The 27,462-nt window shown below is 47.1% G+C and overlaps 1 protein-coding gene across 2 annotated transcripts in view; it reads right to left on the reverse strand.

The window, feature by feature from the left end:
- Nucleotides 1-1,332: 1,332 nt before the first annotated feature.
- Nucleotides 1,333-27,462, reverse strand: part of UAP1 (UDP-N-acetylglucosamine pyrophosphorylase 1) — a 35,698-nt gene continuing 9,568 nt past the window's right edge. Inside the window, exons 3-12 of one of the 2 annotated variants that reach the window (XM_077332574.1) lie at nucleotides 26,560-26,854; nucleotides 21,759-21,963; nucleotides 19,349-19,524; nucleotides 17,184-17,356; nucleotides 15,502-15,695; nucleotides 11,238-11,381; nucleotides 10,101-10,289; nucleotides 8,187-8,234; nucleotides 5,080-5,146; nucleotides 1,333-1,970 (exon numbers count right to left, since the gene is read on the reverse strand). In XM_077332574.1, coding sequence (XP_077188689.1) covers nucleotides 1,878-1,970; nucleotides 5,080-5,146; nucleotides 8,187-8,234; nucleotides 10,101-10,289; nucleotides 11,238-11,381; nucleotides 15,502-15,695; nucleotides 17,184-17,356; nucleotides 19,349-19,524; nucleotides 21,759-21,963; nucleotides 26,560-26,854 — 1,584 coding nt within the window. In that variant the 3' untranslated portion in view covers nucleotides 1,333-1,877. The remainder of the gene's footprint in view (nucleotides 1,971-5,079; nucleotides 5,147-8,186; nucleotides 8,235-10,100; nucleotides 10,290-11,237; nucleotides 11,382-15,501; nucleotides 15,696-17,183; nucleotides 17,357-19,348; nucleotides 19,525-21,758; nucleotides 21,964-26,559; nucleotides 26,855-27,462) is intronic. The other variant, XM_077332575.1, reaches the window with a different exon arrangement.

Below are 27,462 nucleotides of genomic sequence, written 5' to 3' on the forward strand. Positions count from 1 at the left end.
ACACATCTTTTCTATTGCTTTACTTGGACACTTCTAGAGGCCCCAATGGCAATGCCTCTTCAGAGAGCCAGGCTCATTCTTGCAAATCTTTACTTCCATCTGGAGAGATCCTGCTAGGGAACCACAATTAACCTAATCCTCTCCCATCCCCCATCTCCCAGCTATAGGGGAGATGGGATTAGACAGTGTCTCCCGTTGCTTTATGTCGCACTGCGTGTCTATATTGATCCTCTGATTTTATGTAACTGGAATGATTTTTTTAAAGTAAATCCTTTCCTTCTTTCAACTATCTGGTCTCAGCATGGTTACTGGTACTCTGCAACTGGTGAAACCCATGGAGGTTTGAGGGGGGGGTCCCCTAAGCCTTCCTTACACCACCATATCCACCTTCAGTGATTCGGGAATAAGAGAACTCAGAAAGAGCTGCTACTTTCTTCTTCTTCCCTGTGTATGATTCTTGGAGAGGGTCTGAGACATCCTGTTCATCCTGTCTGCTGGGGAGGCACATGTGATCACTGCTTTCCTGGCCCATAGGGTCACATACCGGGGGTGGAAGCACTCTTCCTTCAGTTCTCTCTTCACCGCTGTGAAGGACGGGCTTCCAGAGTATTCTGTAGTAGCTTTTCTGACCAAATTACTTTGGTCAGAGTTTTGTTCTTTTTCTTTGACTGGACAAGGACAAGCCATCTCTGTGCTTTTGGGAAAAGGCGCTATTAGGGTTGTTCCCGTGGCACAGTATAATCAAGGTGTTTTTCTCCTAGGTATTTTGCCATAGGCAAGAAGGGGGGAGAACAACGCTTCCTAGATCTCAGAGGCCCCAACAAGCACCTGCAGTTATTGAAGTTTAGGATAATGGCCCTTCATGAGGTCCTACCACTCCTATTGGGGGAGTTATGGCTTGCAGTTTTCGACCTCAAAGATGCATTCTTCTGTATTTCTCTGCATCATTCACGTAGAAAGTCCTTCAGATTTCTGTTCAATTGGCACTACCTAGGATGACAATTTTGCCATTTGGGTTGGCAAGCACACCAAAGGTTATCATTAAATGTGTCTGTGGATAATACAGCACATTTGAGGTTATACAACCTACCCTTACTTTGATTGGTTGTTTGCTGCTGGAATCTCTGAGCTCCTTCAGGAACACCTACACCTTGCTATTTCAAGTTTAGACACCATCTCAAGCCCACTGTATGTCTACAGCAGGTTCCACACACCAAACTCCACCAGTGGAACTCAGTGCTGCCACTGGATTGGAAAGTGGGTGAGCATATAGTTGGAAGTACATTTTTGACAGGCAACTCAGACACCAAAAACCCCAAGACACGCTGTCCGTGCAAGACGGTGGGAACATGAATTTTTCCTTTATTTCCTTTTCCTTTAGCTGATGTCAAAAGAATATGGGCAGCAGATTCAAAAGCCCCGATGCATCTGAAGTGGCCCCACAGCAGGTGGGATCCCACAAGTCTCTCATTAGCAGTGGTGTTTGCAGTGGGAGAACCCTCCTTGGGGTGGAGGAAAGCACCACCCACTCCCTGAACAGATGTCCGTGATCCAGGCCAGGATTTTTTATCCTCTTACAATTTCAGATCCAATTCGCGTACCATAGAAGACATATTGCAGGTCAACCATAGAGATTTCAATATAAAATACTATTATGATTTGAAGCACTGCAGCATGAAGGCAATGCATGAGCTATTTCAACTGGTTTTAAATTAATATATATATATATAAATAGACAAGCCAAGAACAGAGGGATTTGTCTCCCTGCCCCTCTTATTGCAACCAAGTCCTGCAGACTGAGAGGATTCAACATGAAGGAGTAAAAATCCCACAGGGTGACAAGAAGGATCATAATGTTCTGGATCTTCAAGAGAATCTCACACTCCATTCTTCACCAGCTCATGAACACCACTCCTGTCGATAACCAGAGGAGCATGGAACTCTTTGTCCTTCACGTATTCTTCCAGGCCCTAGTGAAATGAAGAAGCAGCATGAAGTTAGGAGCCCTGCTGAATCAGTCCAGTGGTCCAGCTAGACTGTCACTCAGTTTCACATATGCGCTAACCAGTTGCTCTAAAGCAGCAAACGGTGCTCTCCAGCTGTCCACTGACTACAATTCCCATGAGCCCCTGCTAATCCATAGAGGCCAAGAACCCTGATGCTGCCTCCGAGCACTGGTATTCCAAGGTGGACATGGGGAGGTGCCCTTTTGTTACTGTGGATACAGCCAATGGCCATCTCCTCTATGAATCTCTCTCTGTACGTGTGTGTTAAGTGCTGTTGAGTCGCTTAGGGTGACCGTTTGAATTAATAATCTCCAAAACTTGTTCAGGTCTTACAATCCTTCCTTGAGAGAATCAATTCACCACATGCAGGGTCTCTCCTTTCCTTCTGCTTGCAACTTTTCCTAGCATTATTGTCTTTTCCCAGTGATTCTTGCCTCAGTTTAGCCATTTCTGCTTTGGGGAGGAGTTCAGGCTTGATCTGGAATGCACTTCTTTGTCTTTCCATAAAGCCCTTTGCCAATGCCTCATTTCAACAGAATCCACTTTCTTTCTAATCCCCATTTAAAGAACTAGTGGCAGTAGAAACATCCATTGTTGGCAAACTCTACAATTTAATTCCTCATTGAGCAAAGAAATACTTCCTTGTGCCTGTTGCCTCATCAACTTAACTGGGTGCCTACTGAGCACCGGAATTATGGGAGACTCTACATTTTTCCCACCTGACATAATTTCATGCATTTGAACCATGTTCCTTAGTCAGAGGGACTTTTTAAATGCCCAGAATGGCCGCTGCAGTTTTCGCACTACTGGATGCTAGTCAAAAACTAACTATTACCTAATGGTACTACTACTACCAAAGGAGTAATTTTGCATTTCCTCCTGGTAGAGCTGAATTCCAATCCCTGTTTGGCCAGGAACTTGACGGGTAGCCGTAGGCCTGTAAGCTTCGTTTCCTTGTCTGTAATTTGGATTAATGATTCCCAAAGAGTGATCTGGGGTATGAATTAGATAGGGTTATTAGAACTACTTGGTGTTTATGCAAGTAAGGAAGAAACTGGTTCTATGTAATATAACGGCTGTAATACAATAACAACTATGACTGGATTTAGTAGGTTGTGTTGGGATAGACTGTTTCCGCCATCTTGTGGATCACTATATGTACTGTTACTGTTTTAATGGGATTTTTATGGGGAAATAGTTTATGGTTTCCATTGTTAGCCGCCTCGAGGCAGCAAAAGTCGTGAGAGGTGGGATACAAATCCAAGAATAAAAATGAATAAATGTCACCAGCCCAGGAAAAATTATTGCGATTCTAAGATGCTATTTTGGGGTTCCCATACACAAGGGGATGGGGTTTTATGTGAGCCACCTCGAGCCTTCGGGGGGAGGCGGGATATAAATAAAATAATAATAATAATATTAATAAAAGGTAAATTTCAACCAGTCTCTTTGAATCATAGAATAATAGAGTTGGAAAGGATCTCCTGGGTCATCTAGTCCAACTCCCTGCACTATGCAGGACACTCACATCCCTATCGCTCATCCACTGTCACCTGCCACCCCCTTGAGCCTTCACAGAATCAGCCTTTCTGTCAGATGGCTATCTAGCCTGTTTGGGTGTGCTATGCCCCGCTCAGAGCATATACCCACAGCAAGCATCCCCAGGGCTGGAAAACAGCAGGAGCTTTACCACAGAAGTGCCCAGCATGCATATAGAACCTGGCAGCCCCCGATAATAAATCCCCCCCCCCAGCCAGGTATATGAAATACAAATGATATGCTACGAATGATATACTATGGAGACTCTGGCGTGAGCTCCATCAGGAAGGCTGTTAATTAGGCTGTATCAAGTAGAGAAGCTGCTCTCCTTTTATTTAGTGACAGAGTACAGGGACTCATTGTGCCCAGCACCACTTACTAGATAGCAAAAATGGAAGAACAAAAAGCTTCACACATGAATTAATCCCAGTAGATCCAGATACTGGATGCTCATCATCTTAAGGGTTCACAGAGAGTGCCCATTGTTTTAAAGATAAAAGTATCCCTTGTGCAAGCACAGGGTCCTATCTGACCCTTGGGGTGACGCCCTCTAGCGTTTTCATGGCAGACTCAATACGGGGTGGTTTGCCAGTGCCTTCCCCAGTCATTACCGTTTACCCCCCAGCAAGCTGGGTACTCATTTTACCGACCTCGGAAGGATGGAAGGCTGAGTCAACCTTGAGCCGGCTGCTGGGATTGAACTCCCAGCCTCATGGGCAATCAGCTTCAGACAGCATTTCTGCTGCCTTAACACCCTGTTCCACAAGAGGCTCTTTTAAAGATAGCCTCCTGCTATTCCTTTAAAGAATTATCAGGCTCCACCCAGCCCTTACCACAATTGGTGTGTGAGGTCTCCTGAACTTGAAACAAGAGGCAGGGCCTTTTCAGAGGTGGTTCTTTCCACTGTACAACTTTCTCAGCAGAGGGCATCTTAGTTGATCCCAGTGCTTAGTGGATTTAGGGGGGAGAAGGAGGAGGAAGATTGCTTTTTGGAGAAACAGTCTGAATTCTGAAGATGATGTTGGGGTTCGGCTCAAATGTATTCTTATGCTACCGATAAAAGGCTTTCGTTTTTATTGTGGTGGCCATCAGGGTCCTATTTCAATGTGCTGCGTTGGTCAGGGATGTTCATGAAACTCTCCTCTGTCAAATTTCTTCCTTTTAATGAAGTGGCTGCCCCAAACCCACCGCACCCATCGCAGGACGCAAATCCAAGAGGCTGTTTCTACCTGCATCCTCTGGGCCAGTTCCGCTTCCACGGAGCTTGGGCAGAAGATAATTCCCAGTGTCTTGTGCCCCATGCTTATTTTAACCGGCTTTAAACATGACAACAGGCACTTTCACACGGGCTAAATAATGCTGTTTGAATCCACTTCGGGGACTGCAAGTGGTTTTTGCCATCTCACAGTCAAATTCAGCCACAAAGTGCATATACAGTGGACTGAAAGTGCATTATTTAGTGTGAGTGAAAGCACCCAATAAGAGAAATACCGATCTGAACGGGAACAAAAATAAAGCGCTCGCAGCAACTTACTTCACCCCCATAGGAGACAAGAGGAGAAATCTCACATTGAATTGGCAGGTCACTGGCATCCTTCAGACTACAGAAGAAGAGAGGAAAAAGACAAATGCAACTGTTTAAGGCAAGAGACATACTGAGGGTGGTTTGACTCGTCACCCCTTTTGCTCTTGGAAAGTGCTCCGGCGGCTCTGCTGATTTAGCACTCAGGCGAAGGAGACAGCCCAACGCTAGGGAAAAAAGCGCAGAAAGAGTCCATGTGAAAGTGCCCAGTATCTGGATTCCCAGGGATTAATGAAGCGCGGGTTAGAATTTCTTCCACTTGTTAAAAAAGAGAAAGGCACCAGCAGTGATGGACCAAAGGAAGCAGGAGTTTTAAACACAGCACTCCTTTCCCATGCGCGCATCTCTCTCACACACAAGCAGCACAAGTCAGAGCACATGAGTAGTTAAAAGCCACACAAATGCCACTTCAAATCTTCAGCTCACTACATCTGGGCCACTTCAAAACATTTGAGCTTCCAGGATTGCCGAACTGGAGGAATCAGCAGATCAACCAAAGTGAAAGCCAGGCTGAGAATTAAGAACACATTTCCCTGTTAGTTGAGGCTGTTCTCATTCTAACTTAGGGTTTTTATACTTTTACTTTTCATGTGGGGTTTTCATGACTGTAACCCACCACGAGATGGTGTCTGATAGCGGCGGGAAACAAATCCAAATAATAATAAATAAATAAATAAATCCAGGGGGGTTATGGTAATAGGGAATGAACAAGAAAATATCAAAGCCAACTTTTATACACTCGTCAGGACTGATTCGTCTCACGCGTTCAATTACGTTATTTAGTTTTGTACGTCCAAAAATAAATGAAACAAAACAACTCACATGCTCAATTCATCCCAATATCATCACACAAACTGGTTCAGCTGCTAAAGGGCAGATTAAACAGTTGACAGACCAAGGGATTTGTCTTCATGGAAAGTATTTTGGTGCCGATAAAACTTTGGCAAGCAGTCTTGCTGGGTACATTCACAAATTTGGCTTTCTTTCCTACACTGAAGGGTTTTCCCAGTGGGAAGTTAGAAAAAAACAATGCTTGAAGTAACAAACTCAAATATTGGCTCCTTTGCTCAAGGCAAGAATTAATTCCTTTAACTTATTAGGCCAGCCAGTTCCTGTCATCTGAGCTATATAAAATGAGTGTGACATTGTCTGACTTGGTAGCAGCCCAAGAGTCTACCTAGCCCATGCAGGCAGCCCTTCAGACTCTAAGGCAGAGAAGTCTTTGAAAAAACAAATACTGAAGTGGAGACTCTCAGGATGAATCTGGGCCTTCTCTGTGCTAAATGTATATTCTACTACTGAGGGGTTCGATCTTCAAACTACAAGGATGCTCCCCTTGGACAAAGAAGAGCTGATTCCTTATACCCTGATTTTCACTACCCAAAGCGGCTTACAAACATCTTTCCCTTTCTCTTCCCACAAGGAGGTGGGGCTGAGAGAACTCACAGATCTGCTGTGCAAGGACAGCCTTAACAAGACTGTGACTAGCTGACTGCATGTGGAAGAGTGGGGTATTACGTCCAGCTCTCCAGATTGGAGCCTGCCACTCTTTAACCAGAACGCTGTGCAGACTCTCCTCCTTGAGAGGAGAAGGCTTGGGTAGGGAACATTCAAGCAGGCTCAACAAGTCAGGTGCCTTGTCTGGCAGACCCAAGCCAAGAGCACCATCGCTGCAAGAGGCAATCCCCAGATTTGCTTCTAACAGGATGTCCTGAAAGGATGGCAAGGCAAGATCAATACAGGAGGCCACATTAACTGGTAACTTACATTGTGTATCTAACTACTGGATGAGCCCTCCAGACAGCCCTGCCAAGGGGTAGGGTCTCTACCCACACAATCAGCACTAGGTTAAACCGCCACTGAAATATCTTTGCTGCATTTCTCATGTTCCCTCCTCGAAGTGGTGCTCTTGTGATGGATACCTCACTCACAGTGAATCGTTTTTTTTTAAATTGCATGTATATTGAATGATGTCAGGATCCCCAGGAGCTGGGCCTCAGTCCAGAGCTGTCTCATTCTCCAGGACTGCTCTTTGTTGGGCCAGTGTCCCAGGAGAGTCTCTGAATACAGCAAGAGGAAAGGTCTTCTTTCACCCAGTTTCCCCACGCTGCTGAGTGCCTATTCCCACCTGCCAAGGAATGGGTCGGGCTCTTCCTCTCTGCCTGCTCCTGGGCACACCTTTCAAATGCTTCCTCAAGGGAGGGCCGACCCTGGGCTCAGCCAATCCTCTCTCCAACCCAATCCTGGGGAGGGACAGGCCCCTGGGTCAATAGATACTTGCCTTGGGTTTGGGAGCTCACTGGCCCTTCCCCTGAACTTCTTTAAAGAGCTAGCTGCCCTGTCCGACCTCCTCTAAGAAGGGTCAGTGCTGCCTGCTGTCCCTGCCCCCCTGGCAGAACTCCTTTGGGTCTCAGTGCCAGGGTTCCCCTGAGCTTCTGCTGCTGAGAAGGCCACTGAGAGCCAGCTGGGCTCCTTCAAGCCAGCCGACTCCCAAGTTGACTCGGCCAAGGCCACGCCCTGCTGCAACGTGGCAGACGACTTCTCCAGCCTCAAGGCTTGCTGGTGCAGCAGATCTTTGAAGTCCCCTGGGAAAAGTGCAGTGGTGGCGGCACTGACTCTGGCCAATCTATGCACACGCATGCATACACACACAGAGCCAAGGAAAGAACAAAATCCAGAAGAATCCAGACCTAATGACATGCTTTTCTATCCTGTTGTGAAGCAAAAGCTGCTGCAGGGAAAAAAGAAGCCAACTCCTGGAAGTTCTGAATTAAGCCCTGCAGAGAGTCAGATTTCCCCAAAGGAATGCGGTCAAGCTACACTCTCCTCACAATGCAACCAAGCAGTAGCTACAGGATCCTTCAAGACAAGCACGCACCCGGGATACAGTTCCAGGGATGCCTACAGAGAGACAAATCGAACAGGGCGACAAAGCAACCGTCCTCTGAAAAACCAAGCTCAGGGTGAAGATCCTGCATGCTGTAGAAAGAGGTTAGTCGGACCACAAGCAGAGCCCCCGTTACCATGCATCCCCCAACAGTCCAGGAGGGTATATTTACTTGTGATTGACATCTGCTGGGAGTGCATCTGACCTTCCGTTTGTGCTGCTGTCCCGTGGGAAGAGAAAGGATGCACCAAGTTAGAGGATATGGCAATTTAACCTGCACCCCCCCCTCCCCCCAGCACTCAATACAGAGTTTGGGAACAAAGTCAACCCCTCAAGGGGAGTTAGGAGGTGCCGTGGGCTGAATCAGCACTGCTTCACCCCTGTGTTTGCTTATAAAACAGAGAGCCTTCCACACACACACATACAAGGCATTTGCCTAACCTCTGCACTCTGTTACCCTCCCAGACATTTTCTGTCTGAAAATCCCTGTGATGCCTATCTAAGATAACCTGTCTCAGGCTGCTCCTTGTTTCCCGGGAATGCAGTTTTAATGACCAAGATTTCCCCTGCCCCCAAAACAAGCAAGGCTAGCCCCCCCCCAGTCCCCATTATTGAAGCTCTATGCTTAAGTATTTAGGATCACTAAAGGGATGTACAGACAGAAGCAGGTGACTGACAGGTATCTGTCCCAGCATCCGCTACCAGGGGCTATTTACATTCAGATATTGGGTGATTTCACACATGCACAATTGCGCCATATCTGGGGTTTATTAAAGCCTGAAGAATGTTTCAGGGGTTTCTCAATTTGAGAAAGGCTGCTATAGGAACTCTTGTAGAGGGGTGTGTGCTGCTACAGAATGACTGCATACAACAGCTAACAACTAGTTAGGTCACTTTTCTCCTCTTTCTATACTTAGTGGTCTCACTTCATGAATAAAAACTACTTTATTCTTTAAGCAGCCTTGTTTTCTCCCCGCACCCTGCATATTCAAACTCTACCAGTAACAGGTGGCTACTGAAGGCAACTAACCCTCCCACCCTCCACCTGCAGCTTGCCTTAATTTGCCTTCAGTTTCCAAGGACAAAAGAGCCACTTTCTGGACTCACTTATGTCAGCATTTTGGAGGCTCACAGACTGGCTTTGCTTGCAGTTATGGAGCCTAACACAGCATCAAGGCTGCTGACTAGCTTTTTCTACCCAGAAGAGAGCCAGCTTGCTGCTGCTACTATCCTCAGCCAGGAGTGGCAGGCATGTGCAGGGAAGATGAGGTCTATGGGGTGGCATTTCTGATAACCCGGAGCATTGGAGCTTGCCCTCAAACAATCGTGTTTCATCTTCCCCACTACTCTGAAGCCCAGAGGCCTTCAAGATGTTCATTCCTGCTCCACCTGAATCCCATGCACAGGGTGATGGCTTTAGCCATGCAAATGAAGGCAGGGGGTGGTAGTGGTGGTGAGATTATGCACCAGAGACATCTGCAGCATGGCATGTTTGAGAGCGCTGCGGAACACAGACAAAAAGTCATGTGGACAACTGTGCTGGCCCGAAGCAGCAGAACAAAGTTTAAGTCAGTGGCACCCTTAAGACCAACAGACAAAGACTGATTGCATCCCACCTCAAGTTTCTCAAAGTCTGCATTATCTTTTGGAAGAAGAGTTGATTTTTATACCCTGCTTTTCACTACTAGAAGGTGTCTCAAAGTGGCTTACAATCGCCTTCTCCTTCCTCTCCCCACAACAGACACCCTGTGAAGTAGGTGGGGCTGAAAGAGCTCTGAGAGAACTGCTCTGTGAGAACAGAGCTATCAGGCCTGTGATGGGCCCAAAGGCACCCAAGCTGGCTGCATGTGGAGGAGCAGGGAATCAAACCCAGCTCGCCAGATTAGAAGCTGCTGCTGTTCTTAACCACTGCACCAAACTGGGTTTTTTTCCCCAGGGGTTTCAAAGCGAGGGCTTTCTTTACATAGAAATGCTGGGAACTGCCTCTAGGGTGTTCTGCATGAAAGGAGATGCTCCAAGCCACAGCCTCTCCCCGTGCTCTGAAGACAAAGTATGAGAGGCAAGAGGAAGGCCAAGAACATCGTACCAGGGAATGGCGGGGAGGTGGGTGCCATTTTCATCCACAAAGTGGCCCCCGAAGTTGAGGACCCAACGGTGGTGCAGCGACATGAGGGCGTGGCGGGCGGTGGTGGGGTTGTCCTTGCCGTTTTGGCTGTCCGCGTTCTTCAGTGGGGAGAACTCGTCTTCGCGCAGCACCTCATAGACGACAAACTTCCTGGATGAGACAGAAAGCCGGAAAGCTGGCCTCAGCGATAAACTCAGATGCCGTGCGGAGTGACAAGGACGCAGAGAGAAGCCTGGAATGGAAACCCAAACTAAAGCCCCTTTGGAGTTCGAAGCCTTCGGAAAGAAGCCACGACCTCTTATAGATGGGACAATGGCCCCTTCAGCAGATTTCCAAGGTACTGTAGCTTGTTCCCCCTGCTGATTCCCAAGTAAACATAACGGTATCCCCTGTGCAAGCACCGAGTCATGTCTGACCCTTGGGGTGACGCCCTCTAGCGTTTTCATGGCAGACTCAATACGGGATGTTTTGCCAGTGCCTTCCCCAGTCATTCCCGTTTAACCCCCAGCAAGCTGGGTACTCATTTTACCGAACTCGGAAGGATGGAAGGCTGAGTGAACCTTGAATCTGCTGCTGGGATTGAACTCCCAGCCTCATGGTCAGAACTTCAGACAGCATGTCGCTGCCTTACCACTCTGCGCCACAAGAGGCTCAGATTCCCAAGACATTAAATCAATAAGTGCTCCCCACAAGCCACATGCATGTCAAGCAGTCCTCGCAGGAAGGAGGTCGGGCACATCTTTGCCGCTCCTGCCTAAGCTGCGACTTGGTGGAATGGAGTGGAGAAGGCACTTAAAGGGTCAGAGTTCACTCCAAAGGGCGATTTTGCAAACCTGAACAATACCGTTGTTGGGTTTTTGGTACACCACTGTACAGCAGGGGTAGTCAACCTGTGGTCCTCCAGATGTTCATGGACTACAATTCCCATGAGCCCCTGCCAGCGTTTGCTGGCAGGGGCTCATTGGAATTGTAGTCCATGGACATCTGGAGGACCACAGGTTGACTACCCCTGCTGTGCAGAATGCAAATGACAATGTGGGACGCGCAATATTCTTGACCACAAATGGACAAGAAGGCTGGAAAAGCCAATGAACGTACTTGGCAAACTGAAAGATGTCGAATACAAACTTCTCCATCTTGATCCCATTTGGTTTGTCAGGATTCAAAGTCTTCCCGGTGGCCACGTCCATGTACGGGATCTTCTTCTGGGCTACGTGGTGCTGCAACTGCGGCTCATAAACGCTGGAACAGCAAGTTGGGGGGGGGGGGGGAGGAGGAATCAGACTCGATATGCTTAAAGCAGGCAGATCAGCATCTGAGGGACACAATGCAGACCTCTGACAGCCAACAGCCTGTCAACAGGCTCCTCAAAAACATCCTTATACAACCATACAGGTGCCATTCAAAACATGCATGCTTGGATCGCAGGTGGAGGGCCAGGTCTATCAAGGGTCAAATGCAATTTTCATGTACTAGGGAGCCTGGGCAAACAGCCCCTTTCATGCCATGCTTGCAAGCCATCTGGCTAGCTGCTTCTGCACATTGGACTAGGCCGTTTTTTCATAAACCATGAAAACCAAGCCCTGCATCAAGGAAGAGAGAGGGAAGGTGGACAATTGCACAAGCAGAGTGGGAGAAGCTGAATCTAGTGGAATATTTGGAAAGTTCTGTATTTACAGACACCTGAATAGGGAGATCTTGGGCCAAAAAGCAGGCAAAATTGAGAGAGATGAATGAACACCCCCTCACTTGGCCCTCCACGGTTACAACACAGGGCTTTTGTTTGCACAAGCTCTTAGCAAATTGTGGGAAGGCAGAAGCCCCTGGGATGAATGTTTATTTGTAGATTTACTGTTCTGGTTGCTGCTAAGTCATCCCAGACCTGGGATTTAAAAAGACTGGTCGTGGGGCAGGCATTCCCAGACAGGCTATTACACAATGCCTTAAACATTTAAAAGACCCATCACGGTGGAAGCATTCAGGATGGATTACATGCTTGGAGTCTTCTAAGACAGGGGTAGTCAACCTGTGGTCCTCCAGATGTCCATGGACTACAATTCCCATGAGCCCCTGCCAGCAAATGCTGGCAGGGGCTCATGGGAATTGTCCATGGACATCTGGAGGACCACAGGTTGACTACCCCTGTTCTAAGAGATTACTTTGGAGCCTACATCCAGAAGGGGCATTGGTATAGGGTAGAAGGGCCCACTGGTTAATATAGATGTTAAAGTGTTCTGGTACTATCATGTCCTCCCCCGAGGACATGACTTACCCGAAGGCAATGACCCGCTATATACCGAAACGTTGCCTTCATGCAGAACCCAGAAATACATTTCTTAGTAGGTTACCCCGATGGCTTCTGGTGCCCCAGATCTTGAGAGAGTGGCCTTTCTACTGTTGGATAAAGATCCGTATGTCACCAGCAGGGTCACATTGTTTGTGCCGGCAGCCAGCAGGATTAGGTCTACAGTGCTGGAGTAACTGGTGATGCATCCTGTTAGTTGTATTTTATCATTCATATCACTTATTACTTTAAAAAAAGATCATACAACTGTAGATTGGCTAATCCAGCTACTGTACCATTGCTGTGTCTTTAATGGATCCATGCCTTGAAACGACATAGGTCCTTCTCACTGCCCTTTCTGAACACTGGAGCCATGTTTTGTTTCTACCCTGCTGGAAACACACCTGTGAGACTAATCTGAGTGTACAACTTAGTCAGTATTGTGGCCTGCCAGTCAAAAATGGTTTAAGTAACTCTGGGGCATCATATCTTCCCCAGGCACATAGCCTGATATAAGAGAAGTCCAAACCCTTCTTTATTTCATGTGCACTGACTGGGGGAATTGGGGTGGGGGGGGGGGATTTTACTGTTTCTTTTTCCCCCTAAAACTGCACACACCCTGCGTGCTCCGGTGGTTAAGAGCGGCAGGCCTCGCCTGGATTTTATCAGGCACTTCCCACAGTGCTCCTAAATTCTTTGTTGCAACCATGAGGAAGAGAAAAAAAAATCTTTAAGCCAGATTTGTAGGGGATTGAATGCCCCATTGTTCTTGAGTTCAAAGGCTTTGTCTAAAATGAGACTTTAAAGAACCCCAGGTGTGCATCTGCAGACGATCCCCCCCCCCCCCGCCTTGCTATGTGGCCTTATCTTTATGCCAATAAAGGTATTCTAAATCTAAATCTATGTGGCCTTATCCTTTTTTGGAGATAATGCGGCACAAAAAATTCTTGGTCATCATCCGGCCACAGAATACAAGCAGGATCTGGCGGCTTCTGTTCGCCACACTGTAGGAGTGAAGGTTGACATGGAGTTCCCTTTCCCAAGCTGTTCCTGATTTGCAAGGCACAAGGACTGCTCTCCTGTGTCCACATGCCAGGGTGGTGTTGTGGTTATGAGCGGCAGCCTCTAATCTGGAGAAGTGGGTTTAATTCCCCACTCCTCCTCTGCATCCAGACAGCTGGATGACCGTGTCACAGTTCCCTCAGGGCTCTTTCAGCCTCACAGGGCATCCTGTTGTGGGGAGAGGAAGGAAAAAGTGTTTGTAAGCAGCTTTGGAACTCCTTGGGGAACGAAAAGTGGAGTATAAAAAACAGCTGCCATTTGGTAACATTTCGCCAAAAGTAATAACATCTTCCCAAAGCATGTAATATAATCCTTCACAGAGCCTAGGTAGCCATATGGAAACTACAGTTGGCAGATGCACACCAACTGAGGACAATGCTTTCCACACCTAACAAAATTAACTACAACCTAGAAAGCTTAAAAATCTGATATGAAGCTCTAAATAAAACGGTAAGAGGGTTCTGGGAGGAGTTGGAACTCACTGCCTAACCACCAATCAGGTAGGCTGTCCCATTCCTGATTGGCCATCTGTCTAACGAACAGCCAATCAGGAAGGATGACCCACCCCTGGTTGCATCCCCCTCCAACTTCTTCCATATGTGCCAGCCTGGTAAGCAGGAGCTGGGAGGGAAGGCAGAGGGCCTGGGACTGTGGGCCAGTGGGGGTGGGAGGAAGAGGAAGAAGAGAGCCCCTGCCAGCACTCATCCCAACCCCAAGCAACCCCAGCCTCGCCAGGCCTCCGTGGCACGGGGGGAGGGGCTGGAGAGGGGAGAAGGCGAGCCAGTACTCTGGCCTCCCCGAGCAGCTCCAGCTGTGGCCTTCCCAGGTTTTGGTAGGGTTGTCCCAGCTGGTGGGAGGAGAGGGGTCCCCGTCAGCGCTTCCCTTCTGCAGACTTCAGCGGACCTTTTGGGGGCGGCAGGGGGAGAAGCAGAGTCCCTGTCAGTGCTCCCCCCCCTGAAAAGGCCTGCTGAAGCCTCTGCAGGCCTCGGCTGGCCTGCCCGGGGGGGGGGGGGGAAGGGATCTGGCGCCCGTTGCATTCCTGGATACAATGGCCTTTATTGCTAGTAGGAGAATAAGCTTCTGCTGCAATTGATTAGCAAGATGCCCTTCTGGAATAATAAACTAGTTTGACAGAAAAGCTACTGAGCTAGAGAAGTCCCTTGATAGGGTTAACTAATGCCACAGTCCTCATTTATTTAATCTTCTTGTCATCAAACGAAGACCAGGACCCCCATGGACCACTTCAGACATGCAGCACAATCAAGAGATAACATTTTTCCTGGAGTGTGCAAACTCCAGCTGCAAAGGAGGACTTCTCTAAATCTGAGGTGGGAGAAGAGGAGAAAGATAGAAAAGGCCCCCTGGTATGGGTGGGGAGGAAAAATACGGCATGCTCTGGGAAAAAAAGACAGCTAAGCTGCATCAAACCATGGTAGACCAGTTCAAATGAGCAATTCCTGTCCCCCACCTCCACTTATAAGTGGTGCAATCCAGGAAAAACAATGATCCCAAGTGAATTTTGCTGCACATACCAATTGGCTCCACGTTCTCTGCAATGAGTAGGGAGACAGCAGAAGACCCAGGATGGGGGTGGGGGGATGGGGGAAGATATAAATCAGGAGAAGAGGCAATACTCCAAAAATGTTTGAAAGAAGAATTGGTTTTTTTTTTTTTGTATTGCACTTTTCACTCCCCAAAATAGCCTTCCCTTCTTCTCTCCACAACAGATACCCTGTGAGGTAGGTGGGGCTGAGCTCTTGGAGAACTCCTCTGTGAGAACAGGTCTAATAGGACTGTGACTGGCCCAAGGGCACCTAGCCCAAGGCCACCCAGCATGTGGAGGAGTGAGGAATCATACCCGCTTCTCCAGATTAGAGGCCTCCGTTCTTAACCTCTACACCAAGTTGGCTCTGAAAGGAAAGCATGTTGACTAAATACGGCTACTGTAACAGAAGGATGAAAAATATTTAGCACGAAGTGTTACGTAAACAGCCCATGACTAATGAATGCCCCTACTTGACAACATCTTTCAGGAACTCGAGCGTGAAGAAATGGTTGGCAATGTTTCCAGCGTTAAAGAGAAGACGGCCGTCTTGACTCCTCTTCTGCGCCGTGGCCAAGGAGATCTCGCTGTACTCCACCACCTGGTAGACGCCACCCACTCGGCACACCACACCGACTGGTTCGGTGGGATTGGTCTTCTCCACCACCTAAAAGAGGACGGGCCCAGCATGCAGTTGAAAGGGCTGCCAGAAGCTGGAAGGCATGCATATGGCCTAGCCAAGGCTAGGTTTGGATCAACTTTGAAGGCGTTTTACAGGGTCCTCCCTAGGAGGCATCCCACCAAGACAAAGGAGGAGTTATTCTGTGTTCAGGGGAAGCTAATGATTTCATCACACTGAGGAGGGACCCTGACCTGGATAGCCCAGGCAAGCCCGATCCTTTCACATCTCGAGGCTAAGCATGGTCGGCCCTAGCTAGCACTTGGAAGGGCGACCTGCAAGGAATATCTAGGCCATGCAATGGCAGACTGCCTCCGGATGTCTCCTGTCTAGCAGCCAGACAATCTGAGGACCTCCTGGCTGCGTTACACAGGTGCCATATGTTAATAAATAAATAATGCTGAGGAGTGGGTGTGGCTCCGTGGAAGAGCCTCTGCTTTGCATGCAGAAGGTTGGATCCCTGGCATCTCCATTTAACTGGGTCAGGCCTTTGCCTGAGACCCAGGGGAGCCATCACCAATCTAGGTAGATGATACTGACTTTGACAGAGCAAGGGTTTGAACTGGTACAAGGCAGCTTCATGCGTTCATTGTACCACTGAAACACACACAAATTCACCAAAAGGAAAACAAAACTCTTGACGCAGTTATAAGGATGAGGAAGTGACTGAGTCCCACTCCCGGGATCTGCACTTCATGCCTATTGTGGTAGGCTAACAACATAACCGTCCCGTTCACCCTTCTCCTTCAGCAAAAGGCATAAATAGTTGGGAGGAAAAATGGTCAACTTCTTTGTCAACTGAAAGAAAGAGTCACCCAGCTCACTACTTAAACTCAAAACACAGAACTGGGAAGTTGAGCTGCAAGGAGAAAAATCCCTGGAGTCTTCCAAGGGGCAGTTTATTCTAAAACACACCCAACTCTCCAGTGCAGGAAAGTCAACAAAACTGCATTGCAACCCTTCAAGTGGAAAACAATTGGTCTGGTGCCACTACACAAGGCAACTCTTTAAGGCCAGGAGGTGGCAGAAGAACTACAACTACCTCTGCAATGAATTCCCCCACACACACACCCCTGCAGAAGCGTTTTCTATTATTTCATCTGTGCGTTATTCAGCTCTGCAGAGCAACATTTGACACAAAAGCCCGTGTGCTCCTGAATTAACAATGAACCTGACTATTGCGGTAGACATAGGACAAGGCTCGCCATTTCACACAGGGGACATTAAGTACTTAGATGCAAATCAAAAGTACTTTCTCAGCAGTCCTGATAGCACCAGACTCTGAAGCTGAGAGGACGCTGGCTGGCTGGGGGCCTCCTAGTGAGGTTATGGTTGAAACCAGAGTGACCCTAATCTGTCATTTTTCTGGAACGGAGAGCACAGTGGCCTCCCGCACCCAATCATCAAGACTGTAAGAGCTGCTGCACCATACAGGCTGAAAAGGGCTGGGGTGGGGCTCTTGTCAATGGCATGTACCTTTGCTCCACAGTCCGCTCCCTTCTGTACACAGAAGCCAATGAACCGGGGGTCAGCCACTTTCACCAAAATGTTGTCGACGCAGTAGACGTGGATGCAGCCGATGCCCCGCCGTTCCATGTCCTCCACGATACGATGGGCCCCTAAGGCTCGGTACAGGCCGCCGTTGCCGTCTTTAAGGAGGGGGTGAGAAGAAAGAGCACTTCAGCGTGCCGGACTGAAACCGGTTCCCGTTCCCCCTCCCCCCATTCTCGGGCTTTGTCAGGCCCAAGAGGCATGTTTAAACACGTCTCACGTTCTCAATAGAAGTAACAGATGCCTCAGCAGAGCCACTACAGACGGCCATTCCATTTGCCGCACATGGTTTCTAAAGTGAAACAAAGTTCTCACTCCCTCAGTGGAGAGCCTGCCCTGGCTCTTCTGAAGCTCCTTCATGGGGGGTCGCTATGGCTCAGGGGGGTGCTTCCCCGGCCCACTGGGATACCGCCTTCTTCAAAGGCCTAAGGCAGGGGTAGTCAGCCTGTGGTCCTCCAGATGTCCATGGACTACAATTCCCATGAGCCCCTGCCAGCGTTTGCTGGCAGGGGCTCATGGGAATTGTAGTCCATGGACATCTGGAGGACCACAGGTTGACTACCCCTGGCCTAAGGGACCAGGCAGGTTTGCACAGAGCGCTAAATTACATTTCATACACTGCGTTCGGGCAGCTTCATTCTTGAAAGAAAGGCAAGAGCCCAGTGCTTCACTGGGAGCTTTTTAAAAAATAAAGCATTTCAGTTGCAAGTGATGAACTGATCAAAATAGCTACATCAGCTACTAAGGAAAACATACATGCATGTTGGCTGGCTATCTACGACCCCCCTGTGTTCCATTCGTGTTTTGTGTTTTCCCTCCACACCACAAACGGCAGAGTGCAAACAGAATTAGCAGGAGCCTGACAATTGGGGCCATAATACAGTGACCAGAGGAGCAGGCTGACATATGTTGCCCATTGGCACCGCCCTGTCAGTGGGAGCAGAAGAGGTTACTAACCAGCAGGTAAGCCACCTCCTTTCCTTCACTGAGGCAGCCTCCTATTTCACTTTGTTATTTGAGAGAACTTTGCCTTTCCAGAAAAAGGGGGGAATGCCACATGCCTTTTCTCAGCCCTGGAAGGTCACACTCCATAATGGGCAAGAGAGGCTCTAAGTAAGACATGGATATCAAAAGCTGGCCTCTCCTTCTTCCCAAGTCACGGAAGTATTCCCAGCAAGGAACCAGGGGTCACGAAAAGGCTGCATTCCAAAGGCTCTGTTTCAAAGCTTCGGGCTAGATGAAAACTCTCTTGCAACGCCTCTCCTGAGTGAAAGGGGAGATGTACAGGAAAGGTCTGGGAAGTCTCGGGTGCCAAATAAACTGTTGCTGGTAAATTTCCCTTCAGGGGACCATGATATATTAGCCAGTGTTCTTATGGGATATGTGCGGCCACAATGACATCACGCGCGCCAATGTGTTCAAATAATATGTAGGAGTGTTCAAAGCTTGCGCATGCATCGGAAGTGGTACAGCCATGATGGAGGTACAGCAAGGGCATTTTTAGCCTTTCTATGATTAAGGAATGCAGGTGGGTGTACGTGCTCAGTGAGGCCTAAGGTAGCTGAAAAAGAAAGCACCCGACAGGCTGAAAAGGAGGATGGGGGTGGAGCACATTCCATGCAGCCTCCTGCCAAGAATGTGTGCCTTTGCTCCACAATCCGCTCCCTTCTGTACACAACCAATTTTGTTTTCTGATATTTGCATTCAATCAGTTTGCGGTTCTAACCACAGGCTCAGTTTTAACCGGCACGACAAACAGAGAGTACCCCTGTTTGTTCTTAGAAGTGTTTTCGGGATGTTGCTTTGACTCCAAGGTGCTGCTGTGATTGCTTTTTGTTTTTTAATGAAAAATAAACCATTAAATAAGTATTCACAATTCAATCCCGCAAGAGCATGAAGTGTCCAGTGTACAATGCAGTAAGACAAGAATGACAAAATCTAGTTGTATGAAGCATTCTGGCATTGTAATTCTGTATAAATGATTAAAACAAACTGCCTATAAACAGTGGATTAAATAAATCTTTGTTGGTCTTAAAGGTGCCACTGGACTCTGACTTTATTGTGCCAAAAGCACTTCAGAAACCACATACCTGGTGCCATAGAAACTTTGCCCTTGTCTTCCAGGAGGATTTTCCCATCGAAGTCCATAGCAGGCAGCATGCCCTGCTGGAAGAAGACCACGTTTTCCTTCTTCAGGCCAAAGTATTTGTGCTTTAAAAAGAATTCTTTGGTCAGCTCCATGGTCCTGCCGCTCGTCATGATGTACCTGTCTCGGCACAAGAAGAGAATTGTAGCTCACTAAGGCAGCGATCTCAGGCAGGTCTATTAACAAAGCAAGCCCTGTTTTACTCAGTGGAATTTATTCCTAGGAAGGTGTCCCTGGCATTACAACCTGGGACACCCCAGCCATGACTCCTCTTCCCTCCTCCCCTTCCTTGCAAACACACTATTCCCCCCATCCTTTTTTTGGTAGGTTTTGAGCTATGGGATCCAAGGGCTCCCAAGAGATGACAAGTCCAATTCAGACTGGACCGCAGTTAATCAAGCGTTCAGAGTCTTATCTCCCACTAGCAGTGGGAAGGGAAAATTCCCTTGGGGGAATTGCTAACTACAACAGATTATTTATTATTTATTTGTTTGTTTATTGCCCGCCACTCCCTGACTGCTCGTGGTGGGTTACAAACATCTAAATAAAAAAACCCATACAACCCCAGACAAAATCACAATCGTTAATCAAAACCAACAAGGAGAAAGAGCGGCGGAAAACCAAAAGGCCTCAATATTCTGTTCCCCCAAAAGCAACTCAAAGTGGAGTGGGAGAGAGGAGGGTGCAGATGTCACTTGCAAACTGTCAGAGCTGCTAATGCATGCAAACTTCGTCTCTGGGTGCAGATTTCTTCTAGCACAGAGGACTATTACATTTGTGCTTTAAAAAGAATTCTTTGGTCAACTCCATGGTCCTGCCGCTCATCATGTCTCTTTCTGTCTCTTTCCTTTCTCTTTCCTTTCCTTTCCTGTCTCTTTCCTTTCACCCCCAAGTCACACCAGAAGCAGGTCTTTCCTACATCCAAGACTTCATCCCAGGTGGTTATTATCATACGGCTTGTGTGGTGTGGCCAGGATCCCTGAGGATTGCCTGGCAGCCAGGCAAGGGATGTTCGGAGGTGGGTTGCCATTGCCTGCCTCCATGTCATGACCCCTAGTGCTCCTTGGAAGAACTACCCCCCAAACCCTTGGAGGTCCCCCATCCAAATACTATCCAGAGCCAACCCTGCTTAGCTTCTGAGATCTGCCCAGAGGGGGCTTGCCTGAGTCATCCCACCACCCTCCAGGGGGTTCCAGTATATCATCAAACCGTATGTCATAAGGACAAAAAAGGCCTCTGTGAGCCTAAACACTATTCATCCTGCTATGTATCTATATGATTTGCAGCTATGGAACTGCCTCCTTCCCAGCCACTTATACTGAGGGGCAGGTTGCTTTGCAGCATCTCTGTTTCAGCTGTGATGTAACACTCCTGTACTGACTGCTGCAGGGGAATTATGCTCCCTATCCCGAAAGATGCACACAGGCTCTGAGTTAGGAGAAATGCCCAGATATGCAAGGAGAAGGCTCCTCTGGAAGCAAACAAATCTTATTCTTACATATTCAGGAAAAAGCAATCTAGGAGTGTTTTTTTTTGGGGGGGGGGAGGGATGAAATAAAACCTGCACCACAGATTTTGAGGCTGACATTTCCTACAGTCTTTTTGCATCTAAAAAATTAAAGAGCTAAATCCCTTCGGTCGCTGCTAGTCTCCATCTTAAGTGACTGGGGTAAGTGGAAATGTTTATTATGGGACTGTGGGCGCCCCATGCTTGATTATTGTGGCAGACTAAATTAAGTTGCTAAATAAGGCTGGAATCTGTAACGTCTACAAAACTTGGAAGTTGAGCGTGGTTTCTATGAATTTACCCTTTAGCTTTTGTTCTCTCTGCCCAACTGGTTTTGGATTCCATGAGAAATGGGAGGGGCAGTGAATTGAACGCAGCAGAAGGAAATCTTACTGAGCCAGCTCTCCAATGGTGTCTACCTGCTCTCAAGCCTGTCTTTACAGCAAACACAGGAAAGTGGTTACAGTGCCTGACTAGGATCTGGGCGGCCCAGGTTCAAGCCCCACTTCGTCATGAAAGCTGATTGAGTGAGCCAAACCCACCTCACAGGACTGTTGTGAAAGTGACGCGGAGGAGAGGGGATGGTTAAGATAGAGATGCAGGAAATTTTAAGATAGAGATGCACCTTTACAACCCTCGGACGAACAAACGTGCTCAAAAAAGCAACAGCAAGATTTATGGCGTGCTTTTTGGAGATTCCTGCAGAAGCCTTAATTATAAGGCTAGCAAAACTTCTCTTTGAAAAAACCAAGTCGGAGGCACTACTGAGTGTTTCTGATCACTACCTGCAATCCATGCCTAAATAACTCTAACGGGATGACAGAAGTATCTGAGAGGCGTGCTTTACCAGGGAATAACACATTTCAGGCTGTGCTGCTCTTCAGCCAGCTGCTGCAGCTTCAAAATGCGCTCTGCTTGGATCTGGAACAGGGTCTTGCGGGATGGCAAGCCAACGTTATACATTCCTTTGGGGTAGGAGACACCCAGTCTCGTCCCCTGCCCCCCTGCGAGGAGGAGAACAGCTACTTTGTTGTGAGCGATCTGGCGGAGACCTAAGGCAAGAAAAGGGGAGGGGGAAAGGGAAAAGAAAGTTAACCATCTGGCCCCAGAAGTCAAAACTATCGGCAAGATCTGTGACTGGACCTGTTATGGAAGGAGAAGAGGAAGTTTGTTTGGCTGCGCATGTAGCTCACATCTCAGTCCTACAGAGAAGAGTTTACTCCCAATTAAGTGAGCTGGTGTTTTATATCCCACTTTTCACTACTTGAAGGAGCCCCAAAGCAGTTTACGAGCACCTTTCCCTTCCTCTCCCCACAACAGGTACCCTGTGAGGTAGGTGAGGCTCAGAGAGCCCTGAGAGAACTGGTCCAAGGTCGCCGGGCCGGCTCTATGCAGGGGAGCAGTGAGAATCAAACCCAGTTCTCCGGATTAGAGGGCGCCGCTCTTAACCACGACACCACTCTGGCACATGGACAGCAGACCTTGTACCTTGCAAATCAGGAACAGCTTGGGAAAGGGAACTCCAGTGCAGCAAATGGAAGCCACCAGATCCCGTGTGTGCCACACATTTGCTCCCTAAAAGGATAAGGCCACATAGCAAGGAGGGGGCAGGGAATCAAGGTCTGCAGAGCCACACCTGGGGTTCTTTGAATGCAGAGTGAACAATGGGGCATTCAATCCCCTAAGAATCTGTATCTCATAAACAGTTGTGTTTCTCTTCCTCATGGTTGCGACAAAGAGCTTGGGAGCACTGTCAGAAGTGCCTGACAAAATCCAGGCATCAGAGGCCTCCACAGGATTTCTAGTGTGTAAGAGATGGGCTTTAAAAGTCACAAATGCAAATATCCTTCCCATTTCCACCATTGTAACTTCCTTAATTCTGTTAATTGACATTCCTGGATCTATTCCTTCCTCTTCCTCAACTTCCTCCCCAGTTTTTGCCAAAAGGAAATCCCAATCCCAACAGAGACTTCTGATTAATCAAACTTTCGACTCGATAAGTCAGTATGGATTTTTGCATTGCATGTGTCGGCCAAAGTTTGGGTACATCGGCTAAGAATTCCAGGTGGGTAGCCATGTTAATCTGCAAAAACCAAATGGAAAAAGGGAGTCTAGTGGCACTAACAATCTGTTCCAACATAAATTAAGGTGCTCATTGCACTGTTTTTTAAAAACTAGCCTCTCTTCATGTCACACCCCCACAATGCTTCTGTTGTTAATAAACATGCCAGTCTAGTCAGTGGATATTCTTCATGCATCTGATGAGCGAGCTTTGAAGATTATGCTGGAACAAATTCCGTGAGTTTCTAAAGCACCACCGGGATCCTGTTTTACTTAGCTCAGCATGTCTGTATACACTAGCTTTCCCAACCAGGGTTTTGTGAAACCCTGGGGTTTCTTGATGGCCCTGGAAGAGTTTCCAGTACTGGTGGAAGTGTGTGTGTATACACACACACACACACATACATATATATATATACACACAGACATATATATACATATATACACACATACACACACACACACAAATACTGGTGTATTTGTTAAACATTTGTCAGGTGAAATGATTGTATATGATCATGTGGACCTCCCCCCCCCCCAAATGGCCAATGATGGGCCTGGAAGGGGCAGGAAGGGGAGGGGCCCTGGGTGGGTGTGGCTACAGCTATGCTTCCCAGCCATATTCAGGCACGATCACACCACTTCTGGGGTTTCTTGAAAGCCTGAAGACTGTTTTGAGGGGTTCTCAACAGTTAAAAGGTTGAGAAAGACTAGTATATGCTTATACATATTTGCTTGGCACCTCCCCACTGGCTTCTAGAACACGTTTCTATTTCAATACCCTAAATTATTTAGAAAACCAAAACATCTGTCCTTTTTTTCATTATCCTCATCATTTTTCATGTGGTACTTTGAAATTGCATTGATACCAGCGTAGTACATTGATATTTCTCGTTATTTTTTTACATTTACTACAAACCACTCAAGCCTTGTTATGCAACAGAAAACGAGACTTTACTTTGTCTTCTAAAGTGCCATACACATTCTGAACCAGCGTAATACACTGCACCATTATCTGTTCAACTTAATATCAGGCAATGAACCTGCTGTGTTCTGAACTACTCCCCAAGTACTTCTCAGAAGCTGCCTTTATTTTGAGGACCACAAGAAGACCTTTAGGCAACCTACATGGAAAGGCTCTCATGATTCCTCCAAAATAGCTCCTTCACGTGCCTCAATTCGGTTTTGCAAAAGGTGCCAGCTCAAACTGCGATCCAAGATTCACACTCCAAATGCAACAAAAGCCTACAGCTTTCTTACTGGAGTTCCAACAACAGGGCATTTAACCAGACAGCGAGAGCTTTGCCTTTCTAAGGTCAAATGTTTCCTGGATGACTTCCTGCTTGGAAACGAGCCTAAATTTATTTAAGCGTTAGACAAACTGACCTTTACGGAAAGGAGGAACGTATAAGGAAACTCACCCAACAGGGTGACAAAATTAACCCGAGAGTTATTTTCCAGCAACACCTTACAGAACAATCAATTTTCTCAGCCTGAAGCATTTTGTACAACTCAAAACGTTAAAGCTATTATGCTTGTGTTTGTCTAGACAAAATGGGTGGCATCCAGAGCAACATATCCCACAGGTGCAAGGATTTCAGCCCGTAGAGTACAACTTTCTCGGCTCCCCAGTAACCTCAAACGCTTCCAGAAATATTATTCCTGGGACAAAGAGGATCCCCAGGGAAAAGATTGTGAGAAGGGGGCTTTTCAGGCTGCTAGGGGAAGAGGGAGCTATGAAAGTTTTGGTCTGTAGGCAAACCCACCCCAATATTATGTCTATTCTGTCCTAAAACATTTAGGTTTCATGTTTGCTGCAATCTTGCTTTGCTCCAAACACACTAAGCATGTGAAGAAGTGGCACCTTTAGACAAGGAATTGCTGGATTCAGCCTCCTTGGTAAAAACAGGATTGTAAAGGCACTGTTCGAACCAACCTGCACTTGAGGTGCTAACTGAAAAGGAAGAAGAGGTGGTTTTATAGCCCACCTTTCTCTTCCCTAAGAAGTCTCAAAGCAACTTATAATCACCTTCCCTTCTTCCTCACTGCATCTTGTGAGGGAGGTGGGGCTGAGAGAACTGTGACCAGTCCAAGGTCATCCAGCATGTAGAGAAGGAATGGTGAATCAAACTTGGTTCTCCAGATTAGAGTATGCTGCTCTTTCCCACTAAACCATGCTAGGCTCTCCCAAGAGGTGAAAGAGGCATCAAAAAGATTGTGCGGAAGAAAACTATTTGGTCAGAGATTTTATATAAGGGACAGGCCATACGTAACACATGCATGGGATGTACAAGGGCCTTTCCCATCAACTGCAGGAGTGAGCCGAATTAGAAAAGGTCTTTGCTTCTGACAAGTTCTGTTGAACCTCACAAGACCACTGGAATGATTCTCACAGCTATAGGTCATTCTTTTCTATCTGTATTTACACTGTGCAATGTTGGAAAGAGCTACCACATTATGAATCAGCATAGTCAATTTCATACTTTCTTTTATGTGCACAATGGGTAGGGCGGACTGACGTGTAGAACATCACGCTTCTTTTACATAGCAAGCTTCTCTAAGCCTCGAGACAAGAAGCAATGGAACCTCACTCTCCCAGAAGACGGTTTCAGGGGAACAGTAGGCCAATGTGCAGTAGACCAATAAGATTTTGGAGATATAAGCTTTTGAGAGTCAAACTTCTCTTTGTCAGATGATAACGGGAGATGTGATTCTCAAAAGCATGAAAACATGAAAACCTTCTTGGTCATTAAGGTGCTACTGAACTCAAATCTAGCTGTCATGCATCTTTCCTTCCATCCCAAAAAAGAAAGGGCAATTGGCTTGTGATCCAATTCTCTCTGTAACACCTTGAAGGACATCTGAGAAACTGGTTACCTAAAGAGAAACGCACAAGTGGAAAGAATCCACCCTGCTTGCATCTCGAGTTGAATTTAATAATTTGTTATGTGGAGCTGCTTATGAAAATGCCTGGAAATTTCACATGGTCCGAAGTGCCACTGCCTATTTCCCCTGGGTTCCATTTAATATAGAATTCTAGTTTTGTTTTAAAATGCTCTTATGCTATAGATCATATATAACATATTATATTTTATTAATAATGTATGTATAAGCCTTTGCATTAAAATGCTTTTTAGCCTGCATTGGTTGGTATTCTTCTGCAGTGCCTGGCATAATGCTGCATTAAGATAAATAAAATCACTGCCTATTTCTTGATAGGTCTGGGGAAGAAGGAGCATTTTTATTAATATTTTAAAAACTGTGCCTCGAGAATTTTTTTAATAGCAGAAAGGCAGGTGTAATTTTTAAAAATAGCTTTGTTAATTTGTTTGCAACCCAAATCAAGGTGTTGGTTTCAACCTTCAGGACTCAGCATAGTGTGTCTAGGAAAGCCTTTTTCAACCCTTTGACCATAGATGAGCCCCTGAAATAATTCTTCAGGCTTAGAGGAGCCCTGGAAGAGATGTTAGCTGGCCACACCTCCCTACCACTGTTACTTACAATGATGTAATACAATACAAAGAAATCAGTGGAGGGAAAACCCTGCTAGAGCTATTTTGTGCAGCAAGCAAGGTCCTTCTTGGTACCTTCTTCCTCCCAGAGTGGCAACTGATCTCGGTCTCGGGTGGTACTCCCCAACACATCCCACGGCACGGGCTCCATCCTGGCATCCACGTTCTCCTTCCCTGGCAGGTGGTCACTGTTCCTCATGGCCTGCTGGAAGGCCTGGCCCAGCTCCTCGAAGTCCATGCTCTGCAACTCCGTGCATAACTCTTGCTGCCGTTCCACAGGCAGCTCCTCCCAGAAGTGAAGCAGGTGGCTCTGTCCAGCCTCGGCTAAACAGCGCCGGAGCACACAGAGGTCGCTGTCCCCGTCCATGACCTGCAGAAGGAAAGAGAACCAAGGTTCTTTAGACTCACTGGCGACCAACTCCATACACAACTGTTTTTCTAGCACTGACCCAGAAAGCAATCCATGACACATCCACAGGAGCTTTCAAAAAACACTCATGTAAAACCAATTATGAAGTATAGCTGTGTGGTGAAGGGAAATCTGTTAGGTGTAGCCCCAACAAACACTGGTATAATATTTCTTTTTTTTTCCTGAAACATATGAGATGTACTCTCTGTGCAGAGTAATCTCTGTGCAGAGTAAAACAGTAGCTGAGAGTGGTGATCCTGGATATCACATATCTTAGAAGGTGGCGCTCCAAAAAGAAATGCAAAAGGAGTATACAAAACTGCCCTGATGCTGAGATGCTGAAGAAAGACTATGGGTTATGTATCTCCAGTGGTCAATTCATTGACATTTTAAACAGTGTGAATCACCTGCTAGGGAATGGGAGAATTCCCTTCCCCTTCAACAGGGCACCTAAACTAGGTACACTAATGTGGGGGGGGAGAGAGAAAAGATCTACTCTTCCCCTTAGAGTAGCTTTTTTGTTTAGATACACACACTGACCCAGTTTTCTACTGTATTAACAAAACTTG

Source organism: Paroedura picta, chromosome 4 (genome assembly GCF_049243985.1).
Source record: "Paroedura picta isolate Pp20150507F chromosome 4, Ppicta_v3.0, whole genome shotgun sequence".
NCBI lineage: Eukaryota > Metazoa > Chordata > Lepidosauria > Squamata > Gekkonidae > Paroedura > Paroedura picta.